The sequence below is a fragment of the Alligator sinensis genome, unplaced genomic scaffold, assembly GCF_000455745.1.
Source record: "Alligator sinensis unplaced genomic scaffold, ASM45574v1 scaffold1012_1, whole genome shotgun sequence".
In the NCBI taxonomy this organism is placed as follows: Eukaryota; Metazoa; Chordata; order Crocodylia; family Alligatoridae; genus Alligator; species Alligator sinensis.
In genome coordinates, this window is record NW_005842104.1 from 219,955 (window position 1) to 230,835 (window position 10,881).

General features: G+C 45.7%; 1 protein-coding gene across 1 annotated transcript in view; it reads right to left on the bottom strand.

Moving 5' to 3' along the window:
- LRRC1 (leucine rich repeat containing 1) overlaps window positions 1-10,881 on the bottom strand; it is a 119,459-nt gene that overhangs the window by 61,475 nt on the left and 47,103 nt on the right. Inside the window, exon 3 of the mRNA XM_006024493.2 lies at window positions 3,151-3,229. Coding sequence (XP_006024555.2) covers window positions 3,151-3,229 — 79 coding nt within the window. The remainder of the gene's footprint in view (window positions 1-3,150; window positions 3,230-10,881) is intronic.

Here is a 10,881-nt window from a genome sequence, read left to right on the forward strand (position 1 = left end):
GTGATCACCAAATCCAGCATGAAATGCAGCACAGTGTAAGAGACTATATAGATCTACTCACTGAAAAAAAATCCAGCTTTTGATGCATACCCTGGAACTACTTTTTAAGTCTTAGGCTAGAAACAGAAGTCAACAAATGAGGCGGATCAGCTGTACCAGGTTATCTCTCGGCATAGCACATCCACTTAATTGGGCAAAGCACGTCACTCACTGTCCCATTCATTCACACTGCAGGACAACAGGGACTGTGTTCTCCTGGGGCTTAAGGAACTCGATCTTGTGCACCCCAGGAATTCCAATACAGGATTGCGCCCCTCAAACCCCTGGTGTGCCAGCTGATCTTCCCCAGTTAAGAGATATGCCCCCAGGATTTTCTGGGCACATCTTCTTTAGCAGGGAAAGACCAGAGTTCCCCATTTACAGAGATGCATCCCCCAGGATTTCTTGGGTGTCTCCATAAGTGGGAAAAGCCCAGCGTTCTCCGCTTAAGCAGGGAGCCCCGGGCTTTCCCTCCTTATAGAGACATACAGATGTGGCTCTGTAAGCAGAGAAAGCCAGCTAGATAGCTGCTCCAGGGCCTAAAGGTATCCTATCTGCATGGGAAATCCCAAGGTGTGAAGGATCCACAAGCCTCTGCAATACCTATGCAAGATGGCAGGTCCTAGCTACCTGCAGCACCAAAAAAGCAGCACAACCTATATTACCAGCAGTCTAGGAACACAGCTGACAACCAGGTCAAAGTGGAAGCATGACTTTCTAGTTGTCACCATGATCACGAACATATGGCTGCCAGAAGCAGCCACATTTTTTTGCCTGCTCCACTCCCAAAGGCAACGCCTGAGGCAATTGCCTTTATACACACTGCCTGCCCCACACCCCCTGTTACACCGATATCTATTGGGGTTGTAGCCATGTTGGTCTAAGGTCATAAGAAGACAAGGTTCTTTGGGTAAATGTGATATCTTTTATTAGACCAACCACCTGTGTTGCAATCATAAAGTTTTATGGCAGCACAAAGGTGAGGAAAGCTACCTCTGTTTCTACCCTGACAGCAAGGCAAATTCAGGTTATCTAAGCACGCATTGCTTCATAGCTCAGCAGCATTCAATCCCATTGGGTACCTTTGCAAAGGACAGTCTCACTCTTTAGGTGGTTATATTCACTCTTACTTCTTGAATGTTACTGTATCACTAAGACAGACAAGGTTCTTTGGGTGAATCTGGTATCTTTTATTAGACCAACTTAAATAGTTGGAAAACAATTATTATTAAGCAAGCTTTAGGTTTAAAAACCCTTCGTCAAGCTAAGGAAGTTTCTGCAGTTGATGCGTGCTCTTCCTGGATGGAATGAACAATAAAGAAGCCAGCAGCTGGGCTGGTATGCATACAAGACAGGTAGTCAGTGAAAATGTAGGTTGAGGAGTCAATGGGTGAGAGACAGGCTGGGGGGGAGAGAAGGGGGATGAATAGTGGAGAGATACCGGGGGAGGCGGATGTCAGGCAGGTTATAATGTGTCATACATCTAATGTCTATATTTAGTCTATGATTTTTAGTATCCAGGAGGTTGATGAAGTGGAGTTCATAGACTCATATCTGGGAAGTGTTTTGTAAGTTTCCTTTGAGGATCAGGACTGAGAGATTGGAGAGAGTGGTTTTCTTGTGAGAAATGTGCCCCCACTGGTAATTGGGTATTCCTGTCTTTGATAGATTTCCGGTGTGCATTCATTCTGGTGCGCAGTTGTTGTTTGGTTTTTCCTATGTATTTTCCATCAGGGCATTTGGTGCATTGGGTGAGATATAGTACATTTCTGGAGGTGCTGCTGTAAGATCCAGGCATGCTAATGGGTCTGTTGTGCAGTGTAGTGAGTGTGGGGGTGGCAGAGATGTGTTGGCAGGTTTTGCATTTCTTGTCATGGCACGGTCTGGATCCATTTGGTGTGTTCTGGGCTTGAGGAAGTTTGCTTCTGGTGATGAGGTTAGCGAGGTTTGGTGCTTGTTTGAAGGCTAGGATGGGTGGCTCTGGAAAGATCTTTTTAAGAATAGGGTCTCTTTCTAGTATGGGTTGCAATTGTTTGAGGATTTTCCGTACGGGTTCGAGGGAGGGGTGATATGTCATAACCAGTGGTGTGCAATTTGTTGGGGGTTTTCTTCTGTACTGTTGCAAGCAGCCAGGCCAGCCCCATGAGCTGTATGTTGGACCGGCTGGCACTGGAGCCTGCTGTGCATGTGGCCTCCAGGGCCAGCACAGGGCACATGTTGCCTATGGCATGTATGCAGGCCCCAAAGCTGCACACAACACTGGGGTCCAAGGTGTGGGCTTGTATACGACAGCCCAGACCAAGCCCCTGTGCTGCCTATAGTGCAAGTTTGACTTTCTTGGACTAAAACAAGCAATATCCAAAGGACGTTTTAAGAGAAATGAACATTATAATGTGTTTGGTCCTATGCAGAACATGGAAGGAACAGGGCAGACTCTTTCATAGGCCAGGACAGAAAGGAGTAGCTTGATACTGGCAAAGCCATTGCTTTGTGTTGGATTGGCTTTGTGTTGCAACAAACACAAGGAATGTAGATATTAGTGAAGCAGCAGCAACAGCAGATGGTACTGCTACCACCACTACCAGTGTAGCTTAGCTACATGGTAGTGCATAAAGGCATGTTGGATTAGCCCTAACTCAGATGTCAGAGGCTTGTCCCAATTCCACGTCATGAGAGCACGCAAGAGCCAATATTTGCATTGGCTGAGCTAATCCCAATTAAAAGCAGTGAAACATTTAGAGTTTGCATAAATGCATTGACACTGGTTTTGGACCAGATTACTAAAATCAACATACAGACAAACCCTATATATGGAAAGAAATAGGTGAGAGTAGGATATATAATAGCCCTCCTGATTTATGTTGCTGGCTTCTAAGTATTTGCATTCTTAAGAACTGACCACATTCATTAGTTCCGGGTAGCCTATACCTTTGAGATACCGATAAATGGAACATACACATTTAAATTTGAACCCTGAGCACAGTCCTGTAAAAGAAACATACATCTGCAAAGAACTCTTGCAAAGAACTTTATAATTTTTGCTTCAATTAAGAATTGAAGATAAATGAGGTAGATTTAGTATGAAAGCATTGAGCAGAAGGCAGAAGTTACCTGGTCAGTGGATTTCCACTGAAGTCTGCTACTTGTAGTGCTTTACAAAATGAGATGCTTTCTGGAATTTCAGGAATATCTGTAGAAAGAAAAAGCAACAGTGTTAATGACTGTACTATAGAAGACAGTTCTGAAATCACTGCAGTAGTCTGAAACTGGTCACCTTAATCAAAGAATATCTTGAATATTCTGTGACATTTCCCGATGAAAGGCTATTTTTAGAGTCACTAGTATTTTCAAGTTGAATGTATTGCACTAATATTTAGAAAGGCAGCTCTAAACTGATTGCAGTTCAGCCAGTTTAGTAACTGCATCTCTCCCATGCTCCTCAAAGCAGATGGAATATTATTTTGTCGTGGGACGAAAGCCTGTCAGTTGGCACATTTTTCTTCATGGTCTGTTCAACAGAAGCCAAAATTCAGCTACCTTTAGGCAAGTCCCAGATGAAGACGTTTAACTGGCCTTTTGGTAATCTCGAACAGAAACTTGGCTACAATAAGTAGTGGAACAAAAAGCTAACAAAATGCATACACCCATGGGAACATCATCGTATCTCCTAACATGTAAAAATATGGTAATATTAAGACTCAGTGACTCAAATAGTAAAGTAAAAAGTAAAATACTTTCAAGTCTGATTTAAATCTTGATATTCAGATAGACATACCCCAAAACAGATTTAGAAATACTGCCCACTTTATGCATATTTCCAGTTACATGAAATACTCTCAAAACAAAGCTCCCCAAGGTTTCATGCTTCCATGCTATTTTGATACGCAACCAACACTGAGAGCCTTGGGTACTTGCAATAACCTCCAATAAAAATACGATAACATCAGATGGACAAACTTCTAAAGGATTAATTAGACTTCAGAGCCTTTAATTTTTAAAAGGAGCACAATTTATATTCAATACTATACAGGTATACACAGGAGAATGGCGTGTCCAAATTGAAACAGCAATTAAGACCTCATATATATGCTTTCCCCTTTCAAGTGTATATTTCTTTTTGAAAAAGAACTTCCCCTTTATCTGTACTGATTGAGAGAAATTATATATTGTGAACCACAATTTCAGAACATTTACTGGTACAACCTTTCATTTGGTCTAATAAATGCACCTCAGGAGTAGCGGTCATTGCTACATCCAAACAGAACTAGATTCAGTTCATTTAAATCAGATGCCAAACCTTCAAGAAGGGTAATGAAATGAAAAGATTTGGACAAAAAAGTGCACAACAGCAGTAAAATAATTAGTTATGTCTGTTGGTTTATATTTACCATGTTTTAGAAGCGCTTACAAACAGCAGCTGACACCTACTCAATGGATTTGAATCAATAGTGCTGCATAGTGTGACTGTAGCTCAGAGGAACAGTAGCCTGTATCTGATTATAAAAGCAATAGGCGTACACAGCTTCTGTAGTCCTATTAGTTCAATAAAACAAGGGCAGACTAAGCTTCTGTCTGCCTAGCACTCGTTTCGCTATCAAGTTAAAATAGGTTTTGTAACAGGTACAGATACTCCAAATATTTCTTCAGTCTGGGTAAAGAGAATGGTTTATTGTCCCAGAACACCTCTGCTTCATGATCTAGTCAGGATGAAACCTGTTATTCATGTGTCTCTTTTAGGTGGAATCAGTATTTCTGAATAGCAGCATTCATGGGAGCACACACTAGGCGATGGTGGTGGGAAGTCCACATGACCTGAGGGAATTGGGACACCTATCATTGATGGGATTCAGTCTCCACTTGTCACTCAGGTTCACTGCCATGGGGTACTTCTGGATCCTCTACTGTACCTAGATTTCCAGTTGGTGGTGGTAGCGAGGAGTACTTTTCACCAACTCTGTCTGGTGAGAAGGTTGCAACCCTTTCTTTCAGATTTGGATATGGCTACCAATATCCATGACTGTAACCTTGAAGCTACTTCAATGTACTCTGTGTGGGAATGGCCTCTATGATCATCTGTCAGTTGCACCTGATGCAGAACGTGGTACTCTGCATTGATAGGGGCAGGGCATTAGGAGCATATAACTCCAGTACTCTGCACTGGCTCCAAATAGCTTTCCAGGTATAATTCAAGGTACTTTCAAGGTACTGGTTTTGATGTATAAAGCCCTAAGTATCTACAAGACTACCATCTCCTCTATGCCATAGTGATCACTAAGGTCAGCCAAGAGCAACCATCTCCAAGAGTCTGCACTGCCTTCCAGAAGTTTTCCAGGCAAAATGTAAGGTGTTGGTTTTGATCTAAAGCCTGCAAAACAGCCTGGGCTCAGTATCTAAGGAACTACCTTCTACTTTATGCCCCATCATAATCTGCCTGTTTCCCATGGAAAAACAGAGAAAACCATGGATTTCCTATTTTTATCAGATAAAAAGTGTATTTTCCCTTTTAGAAGAGAAACATGCGGATTTCCCCCTTTTGCAAAGAGCTCTACAGGCTGGCTGAGTTCCAGCCTACAAGAGCTGTTTGCAAAAGGGGTAGGGAAACCCCCAACCCTGCCCAGAGGGGAAGGGAGAGGGGAAAGGCCGGGCCCAACACTTGCACTTACTGGAGGCTGCTTCAGGCTCACTGTTCTTGTTGGAGGCAAGTGGAGTTTGGGGGTTGCAGGGCAGGGCTCGTGGGGGGAAGCTGGCTAGGGGCTAAGGAAGCAGAGCAGCCGGCTGGGAACTCTGGCGGAGTTTGCAGCCTTCCTGCTCCCAGCCGGAGTGCTCGGCCAGCTGCAAACCGCTGCCCCTCCCAGCTGGCACTCCAGCCAGGGAGTGCCCAAGCTGGCTTGGGGACTCAGGAGTGGGGAGGGGGCCAGGTAGAGGGTGGGGTTTGCAGCCTCCTCCACTCCCTCACCCCCAGCCAGCTTGGGTGCTCCCTGGCCAGAGTGCCAGCCGGGAGTTGGGGTTTGCAGCTGGCCATGAGTGGCAGGGGTTTGCAGCTGGCTGAGCACTGCAGCTGGAAGTGGGGAAGCTGCAAACCCGCTCCTGGTCAGAGTGCCCAGCCGGCTGCAAACCTCCCAGCTCCCTCAGCCCCCAGCCAGCTTGGGCACTCTCTGGCTGGGAAGGGGGATTTGCAGCCAGCCAGGCACTCCAGCGTGGAGACTACAAACCCCCCACCCCCCAGCTGGAGTGCCTGGCCAGCTGCAAACCCTGGTTTGCAAATGCTGCGCTTCCTGCTCTCCTGCCCTCCCCCAGACCCTCCAGAGCACAGTGAGTGCGACTGGAGTGGCAGGACACAGCAATGCCATGCACAAAAGCTGCCTGCCACACTTCCTCTGTGTGCACAGGGGCTGTGCAGGCTTGTGCCCCTCACTGCAACCCCCGCCTGCAAAGGAAGCATGGCCAGGGCAGCATGGAGCTTGCAGCGGCAGGCAGCTTTTGTGCACAGCCCCCCTGTGTGCGGCCGCACCAGGTTGGACATGCTGCACACGAGCCCTCAGTACACACCTCCACTTCCCTACCCCCACACAGATCTGCGGGGCGTGGGTCCCACCAGCCCCGCAGGAGTGCACACTGCCACTGGGAGCTGGCCCTGCCCAAGCCTGCAGCAGGCAGCAGCAACAGGGAGTCAGCTCATGCTCCTTCTGTAACAGCCACTGCCTTCCACTGGGGGCAGGGGGGCTGTGGACCTGGGTCCCTGGTCCCATAGTCCTGGCAGCTAGGGCCCCCTTCAACAGGGCCTGGGGACAGGGTGCTGTGGGGAGAGTGAAGGAAACCTCCAGCACCCCCAGGGCTGTGGAGGTGGGGCTGTGGGGGGCATTTAATTTTAACCACATATTTTGGGATTTTTATCAGAGAATTTGCAATTTTTTAATCAGAGAATTTGTGATTTTTATATCACAGAAAACCAGGATCCCTGGCTATCACTGCCAGAAGGCTTGGTGAACACACTGGAGACCAAACGGATATTTTCCAAAAGGTCTGACTTTACTCAAAACTTTCTTGACCAGTCAAGACCTATCCAAATTAGTATCTTCTCTACTCACATTGTCTGTTTTGAGATATTACCCTGAAAGACCAGGATTTCCAGTCCATATGATTAAACACCCCAGCTAAATACAGACAATCAAAAAGCTCACGGCTGAATTGATTCCATCTTTGCAGGTTGGCTAAGCTGCGTAGATCAAACTGATAAGCAAGTAAACAGACATTCACTTTTGATTCCAGCAATGCAGCCTCATGCCTGCAGTGGCCCAGGCCAGAAGCTGAGGGAGGCGCTAGAGCACACCTCCCAGCTCACCTGAAGTAAACAGGGCAAGCCAAGGCTAGCCTGCACACCCTACAAGGGTTTGTGGGGGAGGTGCAAAGCATCCTGGAATGCTGGGGACCAGGAGTTAACTTGAGTCTGGAGGGGATCTGGAACAGAAGTTCAATAAACCAATTTAATCTAAATCAGTTAATAGGGCTGTGCAAAACAGCACCGTTTCATTTCAACTTCTGTTTTGCTGTTTCGAAGGGACGGTGCTTTGTTTCACTGTTTGGAAGCACTATTCAGTTTCATTTCATCGAAACTGTTTCGCTATTTCGACACTGTTTCGACGCGTTTCAATGTTTTGCCCATAGGCTATAATGGGGAATCATGAAAATGTCTATAACTATGTAATTTCTTCCCTGATTCGCATGAAAACAGCAGGGACAGTAGCCCCTGCTGAGGCCACAAAGCCTGTCAATTTTCAAGAAGTTAGGTGTAGAGGTTTCTGGGAAACTGCACCTAAAACTGCTGACAGGCACAACTCGTGACATGTGTGATTGTGTGCATGTTAGGGAGCAGCGGGATGAAAACTGCAAGGGTGGTAGCCCCTGCTGAGGCCATGAAGCCTGCCAAGTTTCAAGGAGATAAGTGCACGGGTTACTGGGAAACTGCACCTCAAACTGTTCAGAGCAAAACTTGTGTCACTTGTAAGTGTGAAGGCACAGAGAAAACTCAGTTCAAAGAATACTTTTTATGCTGTTTTTCCATCCCTCCCCCAGAGCACTGGGATTGGAAGAGGAAGGATGAGGAAGGATCCCTATCCCAGAACCTCAGGGAAGGATGACAGTCACTGGCCAGCTACACGTCAATATCAGAGCAGTCCTTCCCTCCTCCTCCTCCCTCTCCTTAGTTTCTGTTTCCCTGCAAGCTAAGCCTGGGTTTCAAGTGCCCTCATTTTGTTTTGATTTCACTGTTTCAAGCTCCAAATGCATCAAAGCAGCTTCAAAACTAAACACCCGTGAAAATTTTGCACAGCCCTATCAGTTAAGTCTGATCCTACATCCACCAGGTTTATCTTAAACTGGTTTTGGCCATTTGGAAAGTGGTTTATGTGCACTGAACTTCTGTTGTGGTACAAATTTGAACTGGTTGTTAGTCACTTATACCAATTAGTGTTTCATTTCTATCCCTAGTCCAGAACACTATGGCAAAACTCAAGAAAAATCAAAGATTCATAGGTGTTAGGGTCAGAAGAGACCTCAGTAGGTCATCAAGTCTGACCCTCTGCTCTGGGCAGGAAAGAGCTCTGGGGTCAGATGACCCCTGGTAGGTGCTTGTCCAGTCTCCTCTTGAAGACCCCCAGGGTAGGGGAGAGCACCACCTCCCTTGGAAGCCCATTCCAGATTTTGGCAACCCTTACTGTAAAGTTCTTTCTAATGTCCAACCTAAATTTGCCCTCCGTCAATTTGTGGCCATTGTTTCCAGTTACTCCATGGGGTGCCCCAGTAAATAGAGCATCTCCTATTCCCTGGTGCCCTCCCCTGATGAATTTATAGGCAAACACAAGATCACCTGTCAGCCTTCTCTTAAAAAGGCTGAAGAGATCTAGGTCCCTCAGTCTCTCCTCATATGGAGCTGCCTGCAGGCCTCTGACCATACGAGTAGTCCTCCCCTGAACACTCTCAAGATTCTCGGCATCCCTCTTGAAGTGCGAAACCCAAAATTGGATGCAGTACTCCAGCTGCAGCCTAACCAGTGCTGCATAGAGGGGAAGCATCACCACCCTGGACCTGTTCGTCATGTATCTGCTAATGCATGATAAGGTGCGGTTAGCCTTGTCGATCACTTCGTCACACTGACAACACATGTTCATCTTGGAGTCAACTATGACTCCAATATCCCTCTCCACTGCTGTGCTGCTGAGGTCATCCCCCAGCCTGTACGTGTGTACAGAATTAAGCAGAAGTCAATGCATTCAAGTTAAAAAGTGCTTCAGCCACAATTAATGATCTGAACTTTGAAGGCACATAATTTAGGATTACACTAGAAAACCACCCTGGTCTTAAAAGGGAGCATCCAAAAGGAGATTTATCTTCTGCATACTGACTTCACTCCTTAGCTAATCTGTTGCAGTTTTAAGATAAATTGTAGCTCTCTTTCTTTAAATGTGCTGTCAGGCACACACAATGTGTCACATGGGTAATGTCTGGGTCTCACTGTAAAGCACTGGGTTCTTCCTGTGGGCTGAACATAGAATCATAGAAAATTAGGGTTGAAGGAACCTCAGGGGGTTATCTGTAATGTAAGAACACATCCTGCAAAGGAAAAATCCACAAGGAACTGCTGAGCATGAAGAACGATAGAAGCAAGCGTTATTACCTGGAACCTGAGATTTACAATGCATTAGCTTTCTTCTCTGGGATAAAAAGAAGTCACTGGAGGTAAAATCTTCCCCTGAATTCTGGCAACAGTTCTTCTATAACTCGTAGATGACAAAACAACAATAAAAGTGCATGCACCCATAAAAGACCATACCTGGTTAAATGCAGTGAGATGGTTTCCAAAGACTGGTTTTGGGGGTCCCATGAAATTGTCAGTGCATCATAGGACCAGGATACACTGCCAACAGTGAAGATACCCCATGACTGTTGTTTTACCTTAGGTTGTTTCTTAGGATGAAGAGTCAGGCTGCCTGGTGTGATCAGACAAGAGTCCTTCAACAGATCTGGGGGTAATGGCAATATGGACTACAGCGTAAGCTCAGCTGTAGATGCCTAAGAGCAAGGTGGCCTCAGCCTCATAAAGAGTAATAAGAACCATCTGCTTGTTTACTATAGTTGCATGCCTTCAAAAAGCTTTAGTCCCTTAATCATAGCTTGTATCTAATGCTTGAAACCGTGACACTATGCATAGTTATGCAACACCATGGCTTGGCTATGGCATCAGAACCATCCCAACAAACCAACTTCTTTTTGTTACCAATTAGCTATACCCTGTTCTTAGCTGAGAGTTTTGATAGAAAGCATGTTATATTGCATTCCATAGTCACATTCAGCCAGAAGGCTTGGTTATTTGTCACTTGTGCTTAGAGAAGTAAAAGAGTACGGTTTCCTCTTGAACAGGTCAAGCTTCTTTGGGTCCTTTGTATTAGCAGTGCTTGTTTGGCATGGTTTAGTATAAACTGCTGAAATGGTAAAGGAGTCCAGATTGAGAAGGCTATGGAAGTTGTTGAATATCTTCTAGATGTAGTACTCAACAATAAGGTGCTCCTCAGCACCAGAGGAGGTCTCCAAGTACTACTCCAATAGTTAAATGCTTAGTAAGCTGGTGATTCTTGTTATCTGGTCTATTGGCTTCTGCAAAACAGGAGGAGTCATATAGTCATAAAGAAGTAGGGCTGCATGGGACCTCCAGGAATCATCTAGTGCAACCCCCTGCCTGATATAGGATCATCCCTATTCCAAACCATCCCATACAAACCATAATTGAAACTCTATATAAGACTACCCTCAACCCTGACACAACATAGACCTGACACCCGAACCTGC